We start from the raw sequence: 25,889 nt of genomic DNA on the forward strand, positions 1-25,889 counted from the left end.
ATTTAAAAACCCAACCAGTCAGTTGGTACAAAAATATGAATATCCCTAATTCATCCTGCATTTAATGAATGCAGTAAGCCCTGCTTTTGAACCCCGCTCACCTCCTTCTCGTGACATATTCCGCGCCGACTTAACCCCTCACCCTTAATTACGCAACAGTAGAGCCGAGGAAGTCTTTTCTACTCAGTCAGCTGGTTGTTGCTTCTCACCTCACAAACGCAATTCCCCTTTTTTCCGTCACAAACACCACGCCACTACTAATTCCAGTTCCCACCTCCAGCGCCTGCGTCTTGTTCATTTCCCTCGGGCGTCGTCTCGGTAGCACCTGCAGGCAGCGAGTCGGAGTCGAGCATCGCTTCGGGGAGTGTTTCTGCATCCGAGACGAGATGCGTCGTGTCACTTTTCAAACCGGTGGAAAAAAATACTGAAAGTTCTTCCAAAGCGGAGAAGAAAAAAAAAAGAAAGTTGTCGGTCTGCTTCGTCATGACCAGATTTAAAATAGTCACACAAGCAGGTGACAGAAGGAACGTGATTAACGTGCTTTTAAAATGAGAATGTGAGACACCTCTTGTGACATGTGGCGCGCTGATTGATCAATTAAAGCCCTTTTTAGTGTTTTAAGATGAATAACTACTCTGCAACTACTTTTACTAATCGATAACGGCCACTTACCTGTATTCATACCAAAGTTTTTATAGTAAAACATGTTTACCCAACAGAAGTACTCATATTTAGTGGATATCAGGACTCTCAATGACCCCTAAATTGGTTCATTAATATTTTTCAGTCATGATTTATCTTTTTTTTATTCAATTTTTGGTCAAAAACGTGTGAAACAAGACAAAGTGACAAAATGATTTATTCTCCTGTCCTTTAAACATATATATATATATACACTCCCTGATTTCCCCAGGAGAGTTTTTGTAATTTCTTTTTTTTGTATTTGTTAATTCGCTTCTCTGCTGTGTGTCAAACTGTGACCCGGACCTCTGACAGAGAGGATAAAGAGAATATTTCACTTTACTGTGTATGAATCATATCACCCTCCATCACCGCTCTGTTTCCATTTCGTAAAGTATCAGTGGCAAAAATAGCAACCTGACATTCACGTCCACTCACACAGAAAAGCCTGGTGTAATAACATTATGCTCTTCACTCGACTGAACCTGCCAGATGTGTGTCTGTCTGTCTGTCTGTGTGTGTGTGTGTGTGTGTGTGTGTGTGCGTGCGTGCGTGCGCGCGCGTGTGTGTGTGTGTTTGATCCCCTATTTCCATCAGTTGAGTGGTTTACCGTCACATGACTGCTGTCACTCATGTGCTCAGGCCTAAATGTGTGGCGCTGCCCTCTACTGGAGACAGGTGATACTGCAAGATGACCTCACCTTCGTGTCCTGCTGTCACGCTGAGTGTGTGTGTGTGTGTGTGTGTGTGTGTGTGTGTGTGTGTGTGCGCGCACACCTGCCTGCTCATGTGAACACACACAGGTCAAATTCAAAAAACATATCAACATGTCATAATTCTAATTTGATCTGATTTAATCACCTGTATAAGATTTTATATAAATTATTATAATATTATTAAGCTAAACTATTCTTGAATAAGCCTCTATGTCGATCTTGCTCTTGTTAAGGAAACACTTATTATTTACTTTTTGTTTAATTGATGTCAAACAGAGCAGCTCTGAAGCCGTCGTGAAACTTCCTGCGTACTCGCACCTCGTGTTTGAGGTGCACTTCAAATGTTTCTTCACGTTTTCATGCACTTGTCACTTTTTATTTGAACTTATAACCCCTTGTTGATATGCAAGCCCCTCCCCTCCACCTCCGCGTCTTCATGCATGCTTTGACTCACGTCTCTGGTCACGTGTGTGCACCGTGTGTGTGCGTGTGTGTGTGTGTGTGTGTGTGTGTGTGTGTGTGTGTGTGTGTGTGTGTGTCCCACCGCAGAACAAGGCCTCCATTGATGGTCCCACTGGATCTCTGGAAGGCGTCCAGACGAGAGTACGGCAGCGCGAGGAAGAGTAGAGTAGAGTAGAGTAGAGTAGAGTGTTTGAGAGCTTTTACAGTGTTTCAAACAGACACAAACCTTCAGTTTCCTCTTCACTCTGCTCAATGGGGCTCTCAGAGGAGCATCATCGCGCACCCGGAGCCAAGTTGGCTCGGCCACAAAGGGGGCCGCGGTGGCCCCATTAGCGATGCGGGCGATCGGCCCGTTCGGTGGTTTTGACCCAGATAGTATTCTGCTCCGATGGGTACTGATATTGTACTCGTTAAAGCGTGAGTGATAAAAAAAAAAAAAGGTGGTTTAACTGTGACCTGCAGGTCGGCAGCATGATCGCAAAACAATCATCAGCTGGATTCTTGTTTACTTTCCTCCCATAAAAAAAAACCTTCCCACCTCATGAGATTTATAGCGAACCTTCCGACAGTATTTTCTCATAAACATGTACTGTGTGCCAACCTAAAAGCATCTGAAGTGGCATTAAAAGCTCCTCTCGGACATACGGACCTCCTCGTATAAAAGTGAATGAGCAGGTCTCCTTTGTACGTATCGTGTTCTGGAGCCATTATTCAGGTCCAGTGGACTCTGATGGCTTCATCTTCAATCAGGAGCAAGAAGATCATAAACATACAACATGTGAAATGTGCAAAATGTATGCGCACGTGTCACGTAGCTATCTGGCTTTAAAGATAGTAACTTGTGGTAAAATGCTAATAAGCTTCATCCGTACTTGCGATCAGCGCTCGTGCTGAAGCTGAATGTTTCTGTTTAAAAGATCAGTCAGCTGAGCAGACATGACGGGACGTTCAGTACCGAGCTGATACGGTACCGCAGAAACACGTCTCATCGGCCGGCAGGTGTTAAATGAAACTCGAGACCCTCGGAGCCGGTGTCTCTAAATACTGCATTACCCAGAAGCCACAGCTGTCAGCTGCTGTTGAGAGGAAACGTAAAAGCACAACGTAAAGTTCCAGCAAAGTCCAACTGCCTCGTTGTTGAGACTGAAATAAAGTTTCAGATGTACGAGAACAGACGAATTCATGTAATTTGACCCTCATTTCGTATTTCAATGGGCAAATAATATGTAATTCTCGCTTAATTATTCTTCAGCAGGGATGAAATTGTTTACAAACACAGTCAGGTGACCTCGGCCATAAAGAGATCAGGACCTCCAACATGGCCGCCGGAGGTTTATATTCCACTAAGTGAACCCTCTACATGCGCGGACCTTCCCGTCCACGTCCTCATCACATCTGTGTTTTCCTACATCGTCTTCTGGAGCAAAAGCTGCTCAGCTTAGAGGGGGATTTTCTCCCTAAGCTGATTTATATGAGCTGATAGGCCTGTCATGAAGCAAAAGGCCCTGAAATGAATGGATGAACGGACAGATGAGATATATTTATTTTTTTAAACGATGAAAGGATAATCGAGCAGTTATTTGAAAGGTTAATATCGAGGGAAGGCCTTCACGAGAGGTGCGCTTCGGTCCGCGCTCCAACTTCCTGTTTGATCTGAAGGAAGAAAAGCTGTAAGATGGGAGAGAGAGGAAGACGAGTCTGAGGACGGAAGGACGAAGAAGATAAACCGGTTAGATCCGGCTCTTTAATGGGAAACCTGAATTTTGCCATGTCGCTGTCGAGCTTTGGTGACGTGATGAATGTACAGTATCGTGACCTCCTCCTGCACATGATTCCCCTCTACAAACATCCATCTGCAGCGCGTTAACAGTTGACAGGAACTAGATTCAAACTTGGAACGAAGGCCTGACCCGACCGCACACGGGGCGCAAAACGCCGTCGGCGGTTCGAATCCCGGCCGGCCCGGACCGTTCCCTGCACGTCGTTCCCCCTCTGCTCTCTTTCCTTAAGTTTTCCTCTCCGTCTCTACTGAAGCCATCGAACGAAGGCCAAAATACCACTTTCACCTTTCTGCAAACCCTTCTACCGGGACTGAAGACTAAACTTTAATTATTATTCGTGCTTCTAAAATTTATTTTACACGCTGGAAGTCAAATCGATATATTTTGATGGATGCTGTTACCTAACTTTTATCTCTGCATCTCCTCCTTCTCCTCCTTCTCCTTCCTCCTCAGCTGAAGAAGCTGCTGCTGACTCCTCCCAACGTGCCCGCGGGCATCGACGTGCACAAAGACGGAGTCCACGGCCGTCGCTACGGCAACAGAAGCCTGCACCTGCGGCCGGTCAGACCTCCGGCTAAGGTGAGGCGCGAATGAGCGCACCGTTAACTTGCGAGACGTCGGCGACCTGTCTGCACGGGTTGCCGTGGTAACGGTAACGCCGGTGGCTTGAAAACTAAACCCGCGGTGTCCGAACCCAACCGGCGACGGGTCTCTTTTTTATTGAGTTTACTTTAATGAGGAAGGATTTCACGACTCTCCGCAGCGCAGCCGGAAGTTTTCCTCAGAACAAAGCAACACTTCTCAGTTTCCAAAATAACAACATATTTCTTTTTTTTTTTTTTTTTTTGGAATAAAAAAAAACTCGGGAGCCCGTCGAGCTCGCCGAGACCTTCGGCCGCCGCCGGTGATGGATGGGGTGTTGGGGAGGAGAGGACATTTACAATGGCTCCTGCTGTATGACTTAGCAGTAATTGGATAGCTGCTAGCATTGTGCTTCAAGTGGTCATTGATTACAACACCGGCCATTTATCTTGTACGAGCACAGAAGCACGGCGAGCCTTCACGCGGACTTCTGCTTCCCGCTCCGGCTTAAAAAAAAAAAAAAAAAGGAGGGTAGAGAATACCCAGAGGAAGCGGGGCGGGGATACGCCAAGTCTGGATCCGCCACACAACCTCCTCGCCTCGCTTTGTGAGTGGGAGAGCTTCAGTTTTTAGAGCAGCGTGGCTTCGCCGCGGCAGACGGCGGGCGTACTGACTGACCCTCCGTCCTCTTCTGGATGAGGAATATGGAATCAGCCATTTCATCGCAGCTGCACACCGAACCATCCCTCACCGAGTCGGAAGCAGAATTTCCTGCCGTGTGCTCGGTCGATCCGGCGTCCACGGCAGGAAATTGGAAGACGCGACCCCAAAACGTTCACGGGGTTTGTTTTCCTCGTTTTGGTGGTTCGTTGTTGTTGTTTTTTCCTTTCTTTCTTTCTTTCTTTCTTTCTTTCTTTCTTTCTTTCTCTCTCGTGAACAACTTCAGAGAAGTTGATGAAAAAAGAAAAATGTTTTGGCGTCGGTTCCTCGGAATTAAAGACTGAAGTCGGCATATTGCGCTGAAAACCGACCGACGCTCTTCTTCCTACGTCGTCCACCAAAACAGTTTTTTTTTTTCCTGAGTACGGCATATTTAAAAAACAGAAATAGTTTTAATGAACGCCGGCAGCTTGACGAGGTGCTGAACGTTTATTCTGCTCCGAACGCTGAACATTCACAGAGTTGAAAAACGTTGGCGCTGCACTCGTCACTGTCAACAGCCGTCCAATCACAGCGAAGGAGGGGCGGGACAAACGCGATTACCCACCAACACTGGTTGCTGATTGGTCCGCCCCTTCGGAGCGGTGGCTAATGCTAATACGAGCCGAGAAGCCTCAGTAGTGTTGTCGTTGATGCAGGTTTATAAAATAGTCAATCTTTTAATAATTAGTCATTTCTTTTAAAAGAAGCGTTTCATCTTTTATCATTTTCAAAATGTGAACAAATTTAAAATGACTTTTTATTTAAAAAAAAACAAACTTTTGAGTGACTGAGACATAACTATCAGCTGATTTCGATGTCGTACTCTTTGTTCTATTCTCACGTTTCATTAACATTATAAAGGAATCTGTTTTGCTTCGACTGCAGTGAAAGTTTTTCTCTGCAAATCAGTTTCTCTCGTGGAAAAAATGGATACGATGCAAACGTGGGTGAAAATACATTTAAAAACAATCTTCTTGGGTTTTTGGGTTGAAAATGGAAACGCTAAAAACAGAAGTTATTTGAGCTGGAAAACCTCCTGAATTCTTGTTTGTCCAAAAGCAACAGTTTTGAGGGTGTTTGTTTGTCTCCGCCCTCAGAGCGACCTCCCTCAGGAGAGGAAGCCCCGAGCGGTGCGTCCGGCCGGGCGCCTGTGCACCGAGCTGCACCGCCACCTCACCACCGCCCAGGACACGGAGGACGCCCCGGCCGCCGACACCGAGGAGGACGAGGAGGAGGAGGAGGAGGACGAGGACAGCGAGTCGGAGGAGGAGGAGGAGGAAGAGGATGAAGAGGAGGAGGAGGAGGAGGAGTCTTCCTGCAGCGAGGTGGAGGGTGTGGCCGCCGTCCCCGCCGTCCCCGCCGAGCCAGCGAAGCCTCAGTTCAGCTCGGAGAAAGAACTGCACTCGGTGGTGGAGCTGATCACGTACATGCACACCTACTGCCTGCCCACGCGCAAGCAGCAGGGCTGGGAGCGCAAGGACCGCGACCTGCCGCGGCCCCGGGCCCGACCCGAGGCCTCGCGCCCGACCGCCACAAACTCTCACAGCAGAGTCGTGCTCGTGGCCGGTCCCGGGACGAGCGGGGGTCTGACCGGGTCGGGCGGCGGCGGCGCCCCGCGGAGGCTCCCCTTCGCTCGGCGAAGGGAGATGAAGGCCAACTCCCTCCTCCGCGAGCTCCTGCAGCAGAGCAGCTCCTTTGACGTGAGCAAGCCTTACAGACTGCACAGCCCACCCTACTCCCACTCCCACAGCCCCAACAGAGGAGGAGGAGCGCCTGCTCCTTCTGCCCCGGCTAAATCAGCCCCGCCGCCGCCCAGCTCCACCAACCCCAAACCGGAGCTTTGTCAAGACTCTTCCTCCCCCGAGGGGAGAAACTACCCCTCCGAGCCCCCGCCGAGCCTGGAGGAGGCCGCGGAGAACGGCGGCTCCTTCTCGGTGCGGCGCTCCAGACGACTGGCCTCTTTCCCCAGCCGCTTCGCCAAGAGGCTGCGGCCTGGACGGGCGAGGAAAGGAGAGGGGAAGGACAGGGAGGAGCGAGAGGAGGGACGAGCGGGAGTCAAACTCCTGCCGACCCAAGCGGGAGGAGGAACCACGACGGAGATGCAGCTGCAACAACTGACGTCTAGTAACATCAGACCTGCCACAACTGAGCCGACCAAACTCTGCTGCCACGGTTAGAAAACACAAAACACTGCGTTCACACTGCTGGTTCTTATTCTCAGTTTTTATATATTGGATTATGTCGGAATTACCTGGAATCCATATTTTACACACACGCTGGTTTACAGAACATGTTATTGATCTCTTTCTCTTCATGAATCAAAGCATCGCTCCAAATTTGTGTCTCACTCGTCTCACCTTTAGATTTTAAAACATAAACCATATAAATAAAGTGTGACTGCTGCTCTGAGTCACACATGACAAAATATCCGACATGCTCAGTCGCAGCTTGAAGACACAAACGTTCATGTTTTCATACTAGTGTGTATGATAATCTAAAACATGGTTGTAACTGTGTTTTCTTTTTTATTTCTAATTGCAGAAAAGCGAGCCTGCCTCTGTCTGCCTCTCAACCCAAAGTCCACAGGGTGAGTATCTCTTAAAGTTGAAGTACCTGTGTTTTTTTCCAGCTCGGTAAAAATACCCTAAAAAAAAAAAAATCCAAAAGCTGTACTGTAGAAAAATGATCTCTTAGTTTATTACCAGCTATTGTGTGAACTAAAAAGACACCAACAAATAATTTCTTATGAAGAATAAGAAAACTGCAGCAGTAGTTTCCTGAGCTCCGTTTGGAAGATCTTAGAATTTATAGTCTTTATTTATATGAGTGAAATCTAATTTAAATAATCAAATGTACTCGCTGAGTCTGCGCTTTAATACTTCACAACAGTGCTCGACTGGACTCTTTGTGGCGGTACAGTTTCCCTGCTCGGTGTCTGATATAAATTCAACAAGACTGTTCAGCGGTGCTGCAGAAATGCATTCAGCATCGTGGGAATGGTTTATTTCTGAGTGCTGAGTGCTGAGCGTGAGACCGATTCCATTAAGGAGCAGAGGATTGTTCCAGCTGTACTAATCTAGTGCTTGTAAACATGCAAATTACTGCGTTAATCACCTTTGCTGTAAATTGTAGCAAAAAAAAAAAAAAAAAATCAGCTCTAATTGATTTGATCCTATTCGGGTATTTGTTTCATTGTGTAAATTGTATAATCTAATGCTTCGTAATCTGCCGTAATTCAGAAATATTCTCGAGAAACGAGCGTTCGGGCCGGAAGAGATGAAGTTAAAACCGTCGCGTGTCACTTACACACTCAACAACATGCAAAACACATCGATCTTGTACACGCGTGGTCACGTTCAGCATGCCAGATGTTGAATGCACCGTCTGTACCTGGACTATAAACCGCCGTCGGCCTGAGATGCGTCACCGAAAAACGTCATAAGTGAAAAAAAGAATTGGGACAAGAAGAGTCGGAGTCAGGTTCCATTTCTTTCAAAGGCTTTTCATGTAAAATCCCATTAAACTGCATTACACCTGTAACAAGATAAACCAAATTCATCAATTTTTGGGGGGGATTTCAACATCCTCAATGAATCGGGACCCCTGGCTGGTTTACTCAGATTTGAATCTGTTTCCAAACAAAGAGACCACACTGCTCCTACTTTTCTAAATTGACCTGCCCACCCGTCCAGCCTCAAACGCTGGAACTTCTCCAGCTCCACGCCGTCTCAAAGCTGAATGGTCTTCCTGTAGAAACCCCTGGCGTCCGTCCATCTCCTAAATGAATCTGTCTTCTGAAGCGCTCGCTGAAAAAACAACAAGTATTTTGTGTGTGTTTTTTATTTTTTGTATTTTATTCTCCTGTTCGCTGTGGAGGGTAAGTAATATCCTGCCTGAAGCCAATCCACTCGGCACAGCTCCTGCCTTTCATGGCAACTGGAGAAACAGAAACAAGGCAGCCAGAAATAGCAGAGGAAGAATAGGGGGAGAAGACAGCCGAGTACATATGGTTGTTGTGATAAGGAATGAGGAGCGCCGAGAGATGCCAGTAGCATTTACAGGGAGACACATAATTCAAATTCAGCAGATATCAGCTGAGACCGTGCTGTTTTTTATTTTAAGGGAGAGAAAAAAAAAAAAGAGAGATTTGACTGAGAGCCTTTTAAGGCTGTTATTGGATTCGTGTTCAATCTTTGAAAGCTGCCATGTATTCCAACATGACACAGCAATCTTTAATTCCTGCTTTGATCTGTCTCCTCGCCACCAGAGAGTCCCAGTACAGCACCAAGCCTTTTGAGCAGACGCTCAGTGTGGATCTGTGCGGAACGGCAGGTAAAAACACGTCTGTTTACTCGGTTGTTTCCATATGTGTTGATGTCAGCTCTAAAAGATGCAGTCGTAAAGGACGGGGATAGCGGAAGCCGCATCTCATTTTGTTTGGTATCGGAAGCAACAAGTCGCGGTGCGTCAACGCCATTGCGGAAAGATTGCTTCAAGGGCTGCGGATACTGAAAAGGGTCTGAAGGGAATAGTTTGGGGGAAATGTACTTAATCTTGCAGAGTTAGATGAGAAGATCAATGTGACTCACATGAAGCTGAAGCCTGTTGTCAGGGAGCTTTGCACAAAGACTGATAGCACGGGGAAGCAGATGGCCCGGATCCACTGAAATGTAGCCGCGAGCGGCAACGATCGGGGTCCGAGCAGCCTGCGAGCGGTGGAAGACAAGAAGCACGTGGAAGCAAACCGCACGGACGCATTGCAGCATTGGTGAGAAGATGTACTCAGGAACCAGTCAAACCACGAACCTGCAGATTCCCGCAGAAGGAATATACCGGTGGTCAAATTCAGACAAAATATAGATGTCATTCTGATGATTTCTGGTGTACTGTTCAACATTTTGGTGAAATTTGATCAAACGTTTGGGGCGATAGAAAATGTGAAAATGGATCAGCAACATCCGAAGATTGTCCGGCCGAAGTTTGGGGACGATGAACCCGACGGTCGAAGGAGTTTCCCCAAAAGTAGGTTTTTAGAGAAAACGTACCCGCTAACGTGCCGATTCATCATATTTCCCATCCAGGCCTGACTCCGCCCACCACCCCGCCTCACAAACCTGTGGAAGATGAGCTCTTCAAGCCGGCAGAGGGAGGAAAGGGTGGCGGAGGAGTGGTCGGTGGCGGCAGCGGCGAGTCCGTCCACCCGGTCGCCAACGCCAACGTTGCCGCCAAGGGCTCGTCCTGGCTGAGCCGCGCTCACCACCAGCGGAAGATGCCGGAGCAGACGGAGCTGTACGCCCAGCTGCGCCGCATGGGCCAGGCGGGCGACAGCGACACCCACCGCAGCTTCGGCGACCACGACTACTGCGCGCTGAGCCTCGGCGAGAGCCGCAAGCGCAGCGCCGCGATCCTCGGCGCCATGTTGCAGGCGCACGGCAACGGAGGCGACGGAGTTCGGGCCCCGGCGCCCAAAGCGGCCGACGATCAGGTACCGGAGGCGAAGGGCGGGGAGAACGAGGAGAGGCTGGCGATGTCCCACGCCGCCGAGCCGCAGGAGCTGCAGACGACCGTGGTGATCTCGTGTTCGCCTCCGTCAGACTGCCAGTCGGCGGCCGCCACGCCGCCCGTTTCCGAAGAAGAGGCGGAGCGCTCGGCGGCGTCCCGCTCGCCCTCACCGATCCTCCACCTGTGTCCCGACTCCCCCTCCGGCAAGACAGACTCCAGGTGAGAGGAAGGGGGGGGGGAAGGAGTGGTGGGAAGATGCGGGCCGAGGAGATTACACGGTGAAATGTAGAGCGTCAGAAGGATTGAGACTTCTCATTCTTACATTTGAGATATTTATAAACTCAATAACAGCTTGATTCTACTCTGTTGTAGCTGTAAAAAAAACACACACAAAAAACCCCGCGTCTGAGCACTCAAGCATGACTGATGGTTGAAGACTCGGCTGTCTTACATAGAATAAAGTGGTCATATCAGTTCTGTACATGGAGGACAAAGACGAGAGGAAACGTAGCGACAGAGAACAGATGTCTCACTGCAGTCAGGAGGAGGCCCACTTTTTTTTTTTCTTTTTTTTTTTTTGCCGCAGTTCACCTGTTTCTTCATGTCTTGACATTTCAGTTTCACCTTGTGTCCGTCCTTATCTCAATTACTATCCTCTCTCTCTCTCTCTCTCTCTCTCTCTCTTTCCCCCTCCACTTCCTCGTCCTCCTTTAGTGAGAACTCGGAGATCTGTCCTGACGACAAGCAGAGGAACAAAGCCAAGTCTGACGAGGTACGGAGGACCACTCCTGCTCTGTGCTAATGAATTACTGAAACTTTTAGCTTTAACCGTTGAAAGAAAAGCTCCTTGAGACCCTTTAAATAACGACATCATCCGAACAATCGTGTAATCACGTAATCCAACACGGGGACCGTGTGAAGCGTTGAACCTCAGGATGCCGCCGCTCTGCGCTCACCCTTCCCTACATATGGTATATCAGTATTCTGCATTGTCCTTTTTGTCCTGACTGTTGCCATGGTTTCCCTGTTGCCAGGACAACTGCCAGGTGTTTTACATCCACAACCTGCCGAACAGCGTGACCCAGAACATGCTGAGGAAACGCTTCCAGGTTTTCGGCAAAGCGGAGGACTGCAAAGTCATCATCTGCAACGAGTGAGTGTCCTGATCCGGATTCTGAAGAGAGAGGAGAGAAGTGTGTGTGTGTGTGTGTGTGTGTGTGTGTGTGTGTGTGTGTTTGTGTGTGTGTGTGTGTGTGTGTGTGTGTGTGTGTGTGTGTGTGTGTTTGCAGACAGTTTAAAATGCACCCTTTACAATCAGATTGATCAGAAGTTTATTGGGGGAATATTGTTCAGATGAAATAAGTACAACAAAAGTTGAGGAGAAAATAAAAAGTCAATATTTGTTGATGGAATTTATCCAGATTTTTCTCAAATTTCAGCCTTTCTGTTTTAACTTTTTTTTTTTTTTGTAGGTTTCTTTCAGCAGCTCTGGTTCAGTACATACCAAAAAGGAAAATAAAATGAGGAATTACTCCGCTCTCATAATTGTCCTTGACCAAAGCACTGACCTCAGAACAGGAGTTGGTCCCTGGGCTTCGCCCCGATGCCGGCCACTGCTCCCAAATAGTCCGAATGGCTCAATTACACAGGATAAACTTCCCCATGGGGACTAATTAAATATGACTTTAAAACGTTGAATTTAATAAGGGTGCCCTCCTTTTGGTTGCAGACAAACCCAAACATTTGGAGTGTGAGGTGGATTCTGATTGTGATGCAGTCGGCACATTTTTATTTTTGTCCTCTTCGCTTATTTTTTCATTCGTTCTTTTAAAACCGATAGCGGTGAAATACTTCTGGTGCCATTTTGAACCTTCTTCCATTTCCTCAAAAGCAAAGTGTTACCAAGCAAAATGCGTGTGTGTGTGTGTGTGTGTGTGTGTGTGTGTGTGTGTGTGTGTGTGTGTGTGTGTGTGTGTGTGTGTGTGTGTGTGTGTGTGTGTGTGTGTGTGTGTGTGTGTGTGTGTGTGTGTGGTTGCAGGGAGCGCTGCGGGGTGATAAAGATTCGTCAGTCGACGGTTCAGAGGCACTGCAGAGAACGGGACACTGTTTTCCAAAATGCACCCGCAGGCCTACGGAGGCTGACAAGGAAACGCTACATAGACCTTGGTAATGAAACACACGCACACGCACATTGGCATGGTTACCGGTGGATCAGCTGGTACAAAAGTACTCCCACAGCCGCTGGTGTCAACAGAAGATAACTTTTTTTCTTTTGCCAATTTGCCTCGAGCCTTGTTTTTTGCAGCTTGTATTAAACACGAACAAATTTGTCTGAAGATTTCCAACAAAAAGAACAAAATATTGTCGAAAAAAAACCCACAAAAAAACTACACGCTAGAAAAATTTATACCAGAGTGTTTGTACCAAAAGTTGTACCAGAAAGCGGCACGGCAGAATGTAAAAAATTCACTCTTAGTTTAACTTTTTGTTTGGTTGAACCACAGTTCATCTTAAAGGTGCCGTGATTTTTGAATAAAATATACTCCCTTTATAAGTGGATTGCTTTCTACTACGACAGATTTGACTCGCTTGACCACGGCCTCGTTTCTACCTCTTGTTTTCAGACGAGGCGGGTCCGGGTCCCGTCAAGAGCAAGTACGATGCGCTGGACTTTGACACTCTGCTGAAGGAGGCCCAGAAATCCCTGCACCGCTGACAGTACAGCACTAGTAAACTGCAGCAACACCCCTCTGACAACACGGCTCTGCCCTCAGACGGGCCTCTCAGTACCTCCATGCAAGGCAACCTCGCAAAATGTTTACATTTTTACCATTGGAATAAAGTAACAATAAGGACTTTGTTTTTTAAGTTTCTTTCACCGGAGGATACTGCTTAAAAACGAGGAAGCCACTGGGAGTCCGAAAGGGTCAAGAGACAACGGAGGAGATAGGATTTTAAACAACAATGGTACAACAACTGCAAACAATACTGATACAGTTCTCCACTGAACAACAACAACAACAACAGTAACAACAAAGCTGCTTCCTGTCTGTGTTGGTGACATCATCGCCCTGCCTTGGAAGAGCGGGCATGAGAGACCTGTAGCAAATCCTTGCTATCCCTGCGTTGCGTTGGTCGTCGTGGTGTGTGTTCCTGCGTGTGCGTGTTCTTTGTTCTGTTTGTTTTGTAAGAAAAAAAAATATATATAAGAAAACCCTCCTTCTTTCCGGTCACGAGTGGTGAACCCGCAAGCTGTGTTCGCTTGTGTGGTCGTATAACCAGAAAAAAAAAAATGAACCCTGCTTTCTTTTAGCAAAAAATTGTGGATGTTATAAAATTTTAAAATCTATTGTGTGTGTGTGTGTGTTATGGACAAAGAATATAACAAAAAAAAACCATTTAACGTAATCATTTGATGACTGATAAAGTTTACAAATCTAAAATGAAGAAAAAAATTATGTTTTTTTTCTTTTTAGTAATTGTAGTGCTTCCTTGATTTGATCTATGCACTGTAAGGAGGTAAACGTCTCTACTGTCCTCCACTTTCCCCTCTTCTAACTCTTATCTCGAACTCTGCCATGCTGACTATTTTGGCCTCTGCTACTGGCTGCTACAGGCTCTGTTTGATAGGCGCTTCACACACTAAAGACCCCATCGAAGATTTGGGAAAGATTTCCCCGTTTTCGACATTGTTTACCATCTGTTAAAAAAGTTACAGAAAAAAAAAAAAATAATAATCTCAATTTCCTGCAAATTAGCTTCAGAATGAGTTCAAATTGGACACCTGTTGAGTTGCACTTTCTTTGGATACCCAACTTCCAATAATGTGGCTGAAATGGGTCAAAAAATAAGTTTTAAGTGCAACTAAGTTTCAAAAAGCACCTCGGAAATATTTAGTGCCTCAGTTAAAAGAAATTCTAGGATTTGGGCTGGTGTTAAAAATATGGGTTTGTGACGGGTCAGCGTCAGTTGAACTTCGGTGCTGGGCTGTCCAAAAAAGGGTCAGTGAACACTATTTTTGTATCATCGACGTAGTTGCCCAAGCTTTGACACCTTCTTGCTTTGGTTCAGTGATGGCCGAGCGTCCATCCCCGGAGTCGTAGTCTTACTCACTTCCTCATTGAACATTTCAGAATCAGAACCGCTGACAAATGTTAAGCGAGGATTTGCTTCATCCGTTAATTTCAAGTAAATTTTTCCCAAATCTAGAAAGTCTTTGTGTATCTTCGATAGGGTCCTTCTGAACATGCGTCCAATAGCGGCTAGAACCTAATCCCCCCCGCCCCCCTCCCTCCCCCCGAATGCCACAGCCAATGCAACGGTTACTGTTTACATTTGGACTGCAGCAAGCAGGACTAAAATGGGGGAAATAACGATGGTCGCCACTGGCGCTTTCATGTCATACTTTGTATGAATCCATTACTTCCAGTCCAATCTTCAATTAATTTTTCTTGGAATTATCTTTTGGTGACTTTTTTGTTTTTGTTTTTGTTGTTGGCATTGCTCGACAGAGGGTTTTTAAAAGTGCAAAAAGGCAACGAAACCAATTTTCTCTGCGTAATCTACCCCTGGGACACGGCCATAGCTAGAGGTAGAAGAATCTGAAGGTTCAAATGGAATGTATTCAAGAATCTGAATGTAATCATCACGTTTTCCCCATTTCTGCTTGCCCAAAGATTGTGGAGCTTTTTGGTGCTTTAAACGTAGGCTTGCTAAGTCATCCCGGTTGACTGCACGAGACCGGTATTGGCTTGAAGTGCAGTCTTGGGTAGCGCCTGTAATTAACACACCTGGTGCAGCCAGTAGCAACACGTCGTGAAAAGGGAGAGAGCCTCCAAGCCTGCCAATCTGGTGGCACCAAACCGCCGCCGATAACACAGCCAGGGAACGAGCGAGGGATCGGCTGAAAAGTAACAAAAAGAGCAATCGGCTGAGAATCTGATTTCTCGTCTCGGAGGTACTGTATCAGATCAGCATCTCTACCTCACATTCATCCATCCCCGCTCCCTCTGTCGTTTCAGTTCTTTGTTCTACTGGATGCTCTCCCCCTCCCTCCTGTTGATCTGTTTTGTTTTATGTCGGAAATGTTCTCTGTGTGAGGGTTTTCTCAACTGATGGGCAGTTGTGGGTAGTTTTGGTGTTTGATTTTTTTATTTTGATTTTTTATACTATGACTCCTTCTACCACTGAGCCCCTTGCGGGGGAGGGGGAGGAGGATAATCTCTCTTTCTCTAACTCTTTCCTTCGCTTGGCTCATAACGGTTTTTAGCGTGTCCGTTTCTTGGAGTCTCGACCGTGTGTCCTCGTGTAACTGAGTGTTTCGTCTTCGTCTCGTGTTTGAGTTGGACGCTGCTGACGCTTGCGGGTCAGTGAGGGGTTGAACAGTGGCTTGACGGTTGGTTGGTCCCTGAGTGCGCTTGGTGCACTCGTTTTCAAGTTTTTCTTTCAGGGACACGCCAGCCCTCCTACTTTCCCTGGTCTTCCTCTCCTTGCTTAGGAATTTCAATAAAATGCAGGCCGACTCTTTCTCTATCTCTAACTCTCTTCTGTCTCTTTGTGGGTTCAAGGCCTCGTTTCCAGGTCTTCCCCAAACCCCCGGCAACGCCCCCGCTTTCCCTATCCTCGTCCTTTCTCTATCTAATCAACTCCTTGGTAACACACACAAAAAATTGAATGTTTACATCACTTGATTCTCCTTTGACTTTATTAGGAACGCACACTAAGTACAAAGGCGCCTTATTCAGTGTTTAAAACTAAAATGAGTGAAGTGGCTTGGAAGGATTCTCCGGGCTCACTGATGTCCAAAACTAACGAAAATAATTTAGTGCTATACATACTGATTGAGAAAAAAAATAGGTGTCGAAAAAAAAAGAAAAATTGAAACAAAACTAATTGCGAACAACTGAAGGAGTATTTGTGCTTAGTATGTATACTACTAAAAAGTGAGAGAATGTGCTGGTTTACATATTAAAAAAGAAAATATAATATATGAATATATAATGTGTATATAGCACTATGCCTCATTGTAAACATAAAATGTGTGTTTTTTTGTTTAGTTTTTTTTTTTTTTTTTTAAAGGTGGCAGGTCACAGTTGATTGCTAATCAGACAGGAGATTGCCAGGTTGATTTTTTTTTTTTTTTTCCAATGAGTTCATGTTTGTTCAGTCCAGGGAGGAAATGAAGGGAAAAAAATGATGTTGAAATGACTTCACACAAAGTCCAACACTGTAGAAAAGGAAAGACAAAAAAGATCCAAGTATCCCTTTCGACTATCACACTAGAAGGTTCGATTTCTTTGCTGTTTATAAAATGACTAATGTTGATTTTTTTTTTTTTTCCTGTTTTCTTAAAGAGCAATTTGAGATGCAATACATAATAATCTTAAGACAGCCTTTCTGAAAAACTGAGGTAATAATGTACAGTGTATGGTTGGTTGTTGAGCTATAACACGGGCAATCTTTGAGCTGCGAATTCAATAGGCTACTGTATGTAGACTTCTGTTTAAAAAAACAACAACATAAAAACAATCTACAGGAGGAATGTGGTCAGTTGTAAACACATACAAAACAAGTTGTACGAATATACTCTTGCACAAATAACGTCCCAAGTAGTGAAATATCGTCACCATGTGTTTTTTTCTCATTGAAAGCTGTTGTAACTATGTTATTACCACATTTTGATGGTGCACAGGTTCGTTCAGATCATAGTTGCTTTCAACACTTCAAGTACAGTAACAGCCAATAACTATACTCGTACAACTCTGGTAAAGGAATGTGGGAGGGAGGAAAGGAAAAAAAACAAAAGAAAGTCGTTGCTGGTTTGACCCCGCTGAATATCGGATTAGTTGATACAGTCGAGGTTGTCACTGTAGAAATCCCAGTTTCACTGCTGCGTCTTTCCAAAAAAAAATTAAAATTGGAGGTAAAAATTTGCCTTCAAATCCACGTGAACCGTTTTTCCAATTTTATTTTTCTCACTGACCAACCAAATATGTAACTGCTTTCAGTTAACAAATCCCAACTGTTTTTCCCTTCTCCTGTTTGGCCTGCCGTTTTTTAGGATATTTTTGTGTGTGTGTGTGTGTGAAGGACGTGAAATGCAAAATTCAGGCTGGAACTAGTTTGAGGAAACCTTGAGGCTGCAGTATGTGCTTGGATTTTTACAGTGGCTGCCGCTGTGCCTGCGAGGGCACCTCTATTGTTCTAGAGGTGAATTACATCAAAATGACCCCATTTTTCATCATGGCGAGCCTTAAAAATCAATTGGGGGGAAAACGAAGCTACCACTAGCTTTTATTATTACTGTTTAAACTCCTTTCCAATCCAATGTGGTTTATTATTAAATAATTACTGATGTAATTAAAACTTTTTTCAATAGCCATATTATAAAAAGGTATATACATATATATGAATATATATTTGTGTGTTTGTGTAGATATCTAGATGATTATATACTTTCTTATAGAAAACTTTGATGTTGATCATTCTCCTCAGTGTTTTGAGAACACGTTGACACATTTCAACATGATAATATCGCTGTCCGCTTGGTCTAGGTCCTAGGTCAATGGACAACGAATCCAAATAATAATAAAAAAAAAAAGTATAAAAAAAAAACAACTTCCAAAGGGAATTACCCTCGTCAGAATGCAATACCTTTCTTTCCACTCTTCATTTCAGAAAAATGGAAAATGGCAAGAAAACCATTAAACTTGATAGGCAAGTTGACCAAAAAAAAAAGAAAAAAGAAACTTCATCAATAAAGAGCATGGCTCACGACGGCTCACGGAAAAACGTGACGTTTTCGACGACCTCGTCAGATTCAGTTTTATAGATGTCGTGTTTCCGATGCCATGGCCCACTTAAAAAAACAAAACAACAACAAAAAAAAAACAACAACACGTATTTGTTTTTATGTCACTTACTGTTTCCTCAGTTTGGGGAAAAAAAAAAAAAAAACAATGTATCTGTCAGCTAGCTACATCATCAAATTAGCCCCGACCGGGGAGAGGAGTGCTTTGCAATACCGGCCTGATTCTGGCCTCAGATTTCACTTCCGTGTTTGATCTGTAAGTGGCTGTGTCACATTTCAACATCAACAGTTTGTACTATACACAGAAACTAATGGGTAATCTGTTAAACTTGATGGCAACAGTGATGTCAAATACGCACTTAGTAGGGACTGTAAACTGTCGAAATCTGCTAAACGTGAGTGGCTGTTTTTTTGTTTGTTTTTTGGTGGAAGAAAGTACTTTGGCATAAAAAGGGCATACATTGTTTTTGTTGTTTTTCATTACTATTGATTTCTTTGTCTATTTACATCTAATGACTATCAAATTCACATAAATGATTTTTTTTTTTCTTTTTTAACTTAGTTTTTGGTAAAACAAAAAAGGTGAATACTGCTAGTGAGATTTTATATTTTTACATATGTTGGTTTTACTTTGCGTTTCTTCTTTTTTTTTTTTTTTTTTTATTTATATGCCACTTAGTTTGGATGTCTTTAAATGGTGTTTTTTTTCTCTGTTTTGTGTGATTTCATATGTCTTGAGAATGTGGAGACAAAGGCATTTCAGTATTTTTGAATTGTTAAAATCTAGTTTCATAGAAGCGGAAGTATCTGATGTTATAAATTATATTTTAATTCATGTAAATAGTTTAAAACAGAAGACTATGGCTTCCTTTTAAACTGAATACATTTCTCTTCAGAGATTGTTTACATTATGAAACTGTAGAGATGTGCTCCTCATATACTGTATAAAGTACATATATTCATTGATTTGCCTCCAAAAAATAAAATCCTAATGAACAACATTATTTCAGCGCACAGGGTGATTTTTGAACAAGGAAGAATTAAACTGTAAAGATTATGATCAGTGATATCAGCTCACCATTTCCAAAAATATCAAAAAGAAGCTTCAGGGACATTTTGGCTTTTTTTTTTTAATCTCTGCTTTTGAACCTTTTTAATTATCTGGATGAAAATGGGTCCGACATACTTCATTTTGTAGTTCTAAAGAATATTTAGACTCTTGACAAATCCCATGAAAAGACCAAGGCCAACAATGGATTACAGTGTCTTTTGGATAACTTCCGTCTTCTGTCTGTGGTTCTCTATGATGGAGCATTAGGGCCACATGACAGGTGAAAAATTAACTGGAAGAAAATTATTTTTGAGAGCAAGGTAAAACTTTTGAGAATAAATCACTGTTAATGACGAGACTCCATCTTATCTCAGAGATCTTCTGGAACCAGATCGCTGGCCTGCGTTTCCAAACGTAGAATGGGAGGCGGAGCTTTCAGTTTTCAGGCTCCCAGCTTCGAACTTTCCTTTTTGATAAAACTTATGTTTAGATGCCGTGAACCATCCCTTATAGATGTTATAGAACGAGGCTGCTGGGGGACCTCGTGATGCACTGAGCTTCTTTCCTCTCTGACATTTCACTCATGTCTACTTCTGCCTTGAAATTCTCCCTTTGTTGAGTTGAAATACTCCTGGGTGATGAGTTATTACAGACTGGAATATTAGTTTTTAAGGTCAGAAGTCCTGCATCAAATGCCAATTTATCAAAACTTGATGCATTTTTACAAAGACACTTTTGACAGACTGAAGAGCTAAATATGAAACTCTACAGTTGGTTGTTTCCCTGTGTCCTCCCACCACACTGAATGTCCTTCTGTCTGCTTTGGACAGCAAAAATCTTACTCATTATGTTTTTTTTAGTTTTTTTTATAAGGAAGTCTTTTGCTGACAAATGTTGTTAGCAATTGCTGTTGCAAAAAAAATTACTTCTTAAAAATGATGTTGCCTCGTGTCTGTTTGTGTACGGGTGGGGCTGCATGTACTGTATGACTGCAGCCTATCGATGCAGTGGAGAGGTTCATCTTCACAAAGCAGCATGCTCTGCACACAAACACACACATGAATGGACGCTCCCTCTTTCCAGTCTTCCCGTGGTTAAACAACACCCTATTAAAAGTCTGCTGGCAATTTTCCGCCTGGCTAGACTGTGATTCACATGTCAGTGAGTGCACCGACGATGTCTGTAAACATCACTGTACCAGCGATGCCGCACTGGTCTCCAGTGTCCTGACAGGACCACACCAGCAAAATCACATAGGAACACTTGTGTTGCACAAAGCCCGGAGACCATGAGGAGAGAAGATATATAAGGCTGAATATCAGGTGCATTCACCCTGGTACGGAGCAAAATGGATGGGGAGAAGGAAAGCACTGAGGATAAAGATAACGGCGTAACCATGACATTGACATTGGGGAGTTAAAAATTACATTTTGCCCCCAATGTGACTGTGATAAATGTACATATATATACATGCTGTAGAATGACTTTTTTTTTCACATTTTGGACGACGTGCTATAGTTTGACTGTTTTCCATATTTCGGACGACATGCATATATATGCATGTATGACTTTTTTCCGTATTTTTCATCCAAAAAAAAATCACCAAAAAGCCACGGTAGTATGACGGGTTTTTCGGCCCAAAAATGTTAAAACACTTAAGACTACAGTGTGTCGTCTAAAATATGAAGAAAAAGTCACACCATAGTATGTCGTTCAAAAAGTCATACTATAGTATGACTTTTTTTCGTCCCAAAATTTTTTTAAAAAGTCAAAAATTTTCAGTCACAACTTTTTTCACATCTCACACGACATGCTATAGTTTGACTTTTTTTTTCACATTTCGGACGACATGCTGTCTGACTTTTCTTTCACGAAAGCGAGTCACTTAAAAACAACTTATTTACACGTACAGCAGGATGGGCATCCCGCTGGATTCACAACTTGATGCATGTAATATTTTGTCCGGTTTCGTCTCCACCACCTTCGAAGAGAAACACCTGTTGTTTTTTAACCGCAGAATATTTGACTTTCTTCTCCAGCAAGTCGCTTTTTCTTTAGTAGAAAACAACAAAAAACGAATGTAAAAATAGATGCTTTAAATTTCACCGCCGCTCTACAACCACCAAACTTCTGACTCTGCAAAACTCTTCAGCTTCTTGCATCTGAAATCGTATTTGTTCCGCTCGGCTCCCGGAGCCCGTGAGCACAAAGTGAGAGTTGGACCGCAGTCTGACCACGAGAGTTTTGAACACTTGAAATCCTGCAGTCTGCACGATCCACCGCAGCACGGGAATCAGATGGAAACCGACTCTCATTCTCACCGCTTCACATTTTTTACGGCGTGCGACCTGGCGTCGCAGTCCGATGAAGCCGACAGAAATGCCCTCTTTTGGGAAAAGCAGAGATACAGCCGTGAGATATTGAAAAAGCGTACGCCCTGTCGGCGGATATCTCAAACAGAACCACTGACGAGGAACAACCCTGGCAGAGCCTGCTGCTCCCTGACAGTGTGCTCGAATTACTACTGAGAAAGTAATAAAGATAGACCAAATGGGTCACAGCAACACACCCAACCATCTAAGCCCAGGACACAAGTAGTATTTGTACAAGTAATGAGGGGCACACTAAAGACAAGAAACACTTGTCAATATAACAGAATCAATTTGGTTAAATAGCCATTTTTAAAGTATTCACCTTTCTCTTTTTATTTTCTTTTTTTAACTGATTAATTGTGCAGCCCAGCGCCAGAGGAGAAAGCAGACGATTAGAAATCATCCTGTCAGCTGTTTCCTGTCCTGCTGTCCTCTGTTTGGTTGTTTCTGAGGGGCAGTCGTGACTGCAGCAAACAGAGCTGCTGCTGTGCACTGCAGTGCAGTTGTTAGGCACACAGTGTCATTCCCCCCCCCGAGCTTCATCTTAACTATAACGGGGCCGCGAGGAAGGGAGACGCTACTACTGCCGACCGTCAACCTCACAACTTCATCTGTCACGGTCCTCCCGGGTTGATTCTGAAAATAGCTCAATTAAGCTACGATGCGATTGGACTTGGTGGATTTGATTTGATTAGAAACCAGAGGATGCTACGCCCCGCCCACCTCTGGTGGAAACCTGACTGCACCACAGGCCTGTCAATCAAAGAGACACGCCCCCCCAAAATCACATCTTTTTGAAGCAAATTTCCCAATTAATGAGGGATTATTTTCAGATGGACCTCCAGAAAACTAATAAGAAGGAGTGACTTTAGCTAACAACACCGAGATAACTGATGGACACATTTTATTCACTTTGGATTTGATGAGAGAGGTTGAATGGGAGTCTATGGAGCCGGAGGCTTTAATTCAAAACGAAACTGAGGAGTCTTGATTATGGGAACGAGGGGGAACATTTACTGAACCAAACAAGCTGACACGTGCATGAAAAGTGAGGCTTCATTTTTATATTTGGGGATCAACTGGAGTTAAACTCTCTTCATACATGGTCCTCCATTTGTAATCAGGTCCAGCTGAACTATTTGTTTCATGTTGTTTTAGACAGATGAACTCAACTTTCCATGACATCCCAAAGACCTTTGCTGCACTTTTTTTTTTTTTTTTTTTTTATCCCAAATCTCTTGAGATATCAAACCCGAACCTGGTTTAAAGATCAATATGTATTTGTAGGCACTCGGTTTTTTTTGTTTTTTTAATCTTTCCCCGCCCCCGAGGTGAGTAACGACTGATCCATGGAACAGCAGCGTTCGGCGTTATATCGCCGAACAGATGCAGGAGAATTCGACGCCTTGCAGTTTGTGACACGGTTGGTTTTCTGCAGAGATCCCTTCATATTGCTCGAGTTGTTGGATAAGCTTCTTAACTGTCCTCAGGAGACGTGTTGATCCAGGCAGCCACACACAGTCACACCTGCTGCGACTCAAACGATTTGGCTTCGTTTTTCTGCACATATTAAGAAAAAGGTGAGAAAAGACCCGACGACAAGAGGTGGACGTCAAATATCTTTGTCTTTGACGGCAGAGGAAATCTCAACAGGGGAAATTCTCGGCACATTAAGAGTTACCGTGGAGAATCTAAAGCTGAAGTGATTAACTCATTAATCCAACTGTTGATATACAGCAGCTTTATTGACTCTGATTTTACACGCACATTACTCTTTGTTTCAGATCATTATGAATAATTCATTTTCTATGGGCGAGGTCATCAGATTAATTAAGATAAATCGGTAACACTTTACTTAAGGGTGAATGAATTATAAAGGTTTCATGCATACATGAATGCATTAAATCATCAGGAAGTTCAAAGTATTTCATTCATGATCTCATGCATGAACAACATATTAATTAAAGGTGAGTACATCATCAATAACTAGGATTTTTTTTTTTCATAATTAATTCTTTCCAAAAATTGTAGATTGTGCAGCAAAGAGGACATCGCGGCATCATCGTGAACGAAGCAGTCGTTACTCACAAGTTCATCATGTTTGTGGTGAACATTTGATCTTCACGGCAGCAAGTGGATGAACACAAAAACTGGCCAATCACAGCACAGCTCGTGAATGTTGTTGAAATCCAAACGCTGCCGTCTTCAGTACGTCAGCTTCTCATGACGTCATCGTGTTTGTGGCCCCTCGACTGAAGTGGAAATACTAAGTGGTCCAAATCTTGGTCGCAAAGAATTCATCATAATCAAGACTTAATAAATGATGATCATTGATGTTGTACTCACCTTCAATTAATGTGTTTTAATGCACGAGATCATCAATAAAAGACTTTGAACTCATGATGATTTCATGAAGTATTAATGCATGAATTCATGACGGCAAAGTGTTACCAGTAAAACATTAGACTGATGACGGATGTTTCTGTTTATATATATATATGTATTTCATACATGAAATGATAAATTAACAGCTAACCAATTTTGTGCACTCCATTTAAAATGTACATAATTGGATTTTAGAGATCCTAAAGTGTCCAACAATACAAAACATATCGGGTTTAATTTCAGTAATGTAGGCATGCATGTTTATCAATAATGAGTTACAGAATTAATATATTAATATATGACATATTATACGCTGTGGAATGAGTTTAATCTAATGGCCTAAAACAATATAAGAGGAAACAAAAAGGGAAGAATATGAGTAGTTACCACAAAAATGAATCGTATGAATGATTATTGGTTGCAGCTGTGATGGTATCAGTTGTCTCATCACTACCTGCTACAGCAGCTTTCTACCGTCAGCGGGTTTTTTTTTTGTTCTGTTACATAATTCTGCAAATCATGCTCAAATTACAGGAAGTGCATTGCTGCAGCGAGAAGCAGTCAAGTGACTCCTCTCTGCTTAGAAACTGCAGCGTGCTCCGTGCATACACGTCCTATAAATAGTCCTGCATCCCTAACGCGAGGCTGGCGAGCTCTGCAGTCACGACTGCCCCCACGAAGGCTGCGAGGAGAACGAGGCGAAAGCTCCTCGCGCCTGTGAGGCTCGCTGGGTGTACTGCAGCCGCTGCTCCCCCTCCACCCATCTCCACCCATCTCCACCCATCTCCGTCTCTGTCTCTGTCTCTGCAGTCACGGGTCGTCCCTGCGTCAGAGCCCGGCTTTGCAAGCTCCGCTGATCATCACCACCGTATACGGCAATCCTTTGAGCTCCCGGCGTACTCCTTTTACGTCATGGGGATTTACGTCACGCGGCGATGACGACACACTCCTTAGATTACGTAGCCGAGCTATTATTATCAATCCACGGCGTGGGAGGGAGGGAGAGAGGGAGGGGGTGGTGAGGGAGGGAAAGAGGGAGGGGTGTTGAATTTAGCTCATGCGCTGCCCCCCCCCCTCCCCCCCCACCTCCCTACCCCGTGGAGCCTCCAATGGCAATCAGTTTTCATCATGCAGCTCTGGCGTCATGTTGTGTTTGGTAACAGTATTATGTAGGGCTCTAGGTGGGCGAATTAACCAACACACACACACACACACACACACACACACGCACACGCACGCACGCACACACACACAGCACAGCTGGCAGATGTTTTTATACCGCGTCAGCTGTTGTGTAAGTTATGTTTCCTGCATTGTTACTGCAGACAATTCTCACCTACGCACGCGCATTCACCGATTTACTGTCACCTAGTTTCCAGATGTTTCATCTCCATTACATATGCAGATGTTGAACTGTAAAGAAAAACCACACGGTGGTTATAAAACTTCGTACTTTTCTACAGCTGCTACACAGAAACACAGGATCAATGTTGAGATTTGATTTCAGTTCATATCATATCTGTTTTAATCTGATTAGTTTTATCGTGTTCAGTAATCATTTTCATATTTTTATCATTAACGGAAAAAACATTTGATGCAAATCAAAAGCGTCTTCATTAATTAATAGACATTTGCGAATTGGGGAGGACAGATTTAGATTTTGCCTTTTTTTTTTTTCCATTTGGATAAAATTTATGCAAACAATCATTGGGATTCATTATTTTGTCGAATTAACTTTGGCGCAACACTTAGCCGGCTCTCTCGCTGCTGTCAATCATTCTTGTTGTACATCCTCGTGGTTGAAAAGAGTGTGAAATGAAACGCTGACAGAAGAAATCAAATACG

At 44.0% G+C, this 25,889-nt stretch overlaps 1 protein-coding gene across 2 annotated transcripts in view; it reads left to right on the forward strand.

The window, feature by feature from the left end:
- The window catches only part of ppargc1b (peroxisome proliferator-activated receptor gamma, coactivator 1 beta), an 85,436-nt gene extending 66,199 nt beyond the window's left edge, over positions 1-19,237 (forward strand). For both annotated transcript variants that reach the window (XM_069169411.1, XM_069169413.1), the window contains exons 4-12: positions 4,094-4,219; positions 6,022-7,096; positions 7,466-7,511; positions 9,192-9,256; positions 10,006-10,645; positions 11,141-11,198; positions 11,461-11,579; positions 12,465-12,592; positions 13,051-19,237. In XM_069169411.1, the coding sequence (XP_069025512.1) occupies positions 4,094-4,219; positions 6,022-7,096; positions 7,466-7,511; positions 9,192-9,256; positions 10,006-10,645; positions 11,141-11,198; positions 11,461-11,579; positions 12,465-12,592; positions 13,051-13,142 (2,349 nt within the window). In that variant the 3' untranslated portion in view covers positions 13,143-19,237. The remainder of the gene's footprint in view (positions 1-4,093; positions 4,220-6,021; positions 7,097-7,465; positions 7,512-9,191; positions 9,257-10,005; positions 10,646-11,140; positions 11,199-11,460; positions 11,580-12,464; positions 12,593-13,050) is intronic.
- The last annotated feature ends 6,652 nt before the right edge of the window (positions 19,238-25,889 follow it).

The sequence above is a fragment of the Embiotoca jacksoni genome, unplaced genomic scaffold (assembly GCF_022577435.1).
Source record: "Embiotoca jacksoni isolate LCO1_2020_lvr unplaced genomic scaffold, fEmbJac1.0.p SCAF_45, whole genome shotgun sequence".
Lineage (NCBI taxonomy): Eukaryota > Metazoa > Chordata > Actinopteri > Embiotocidae > Embiotoca > Embiotoca jacksoni.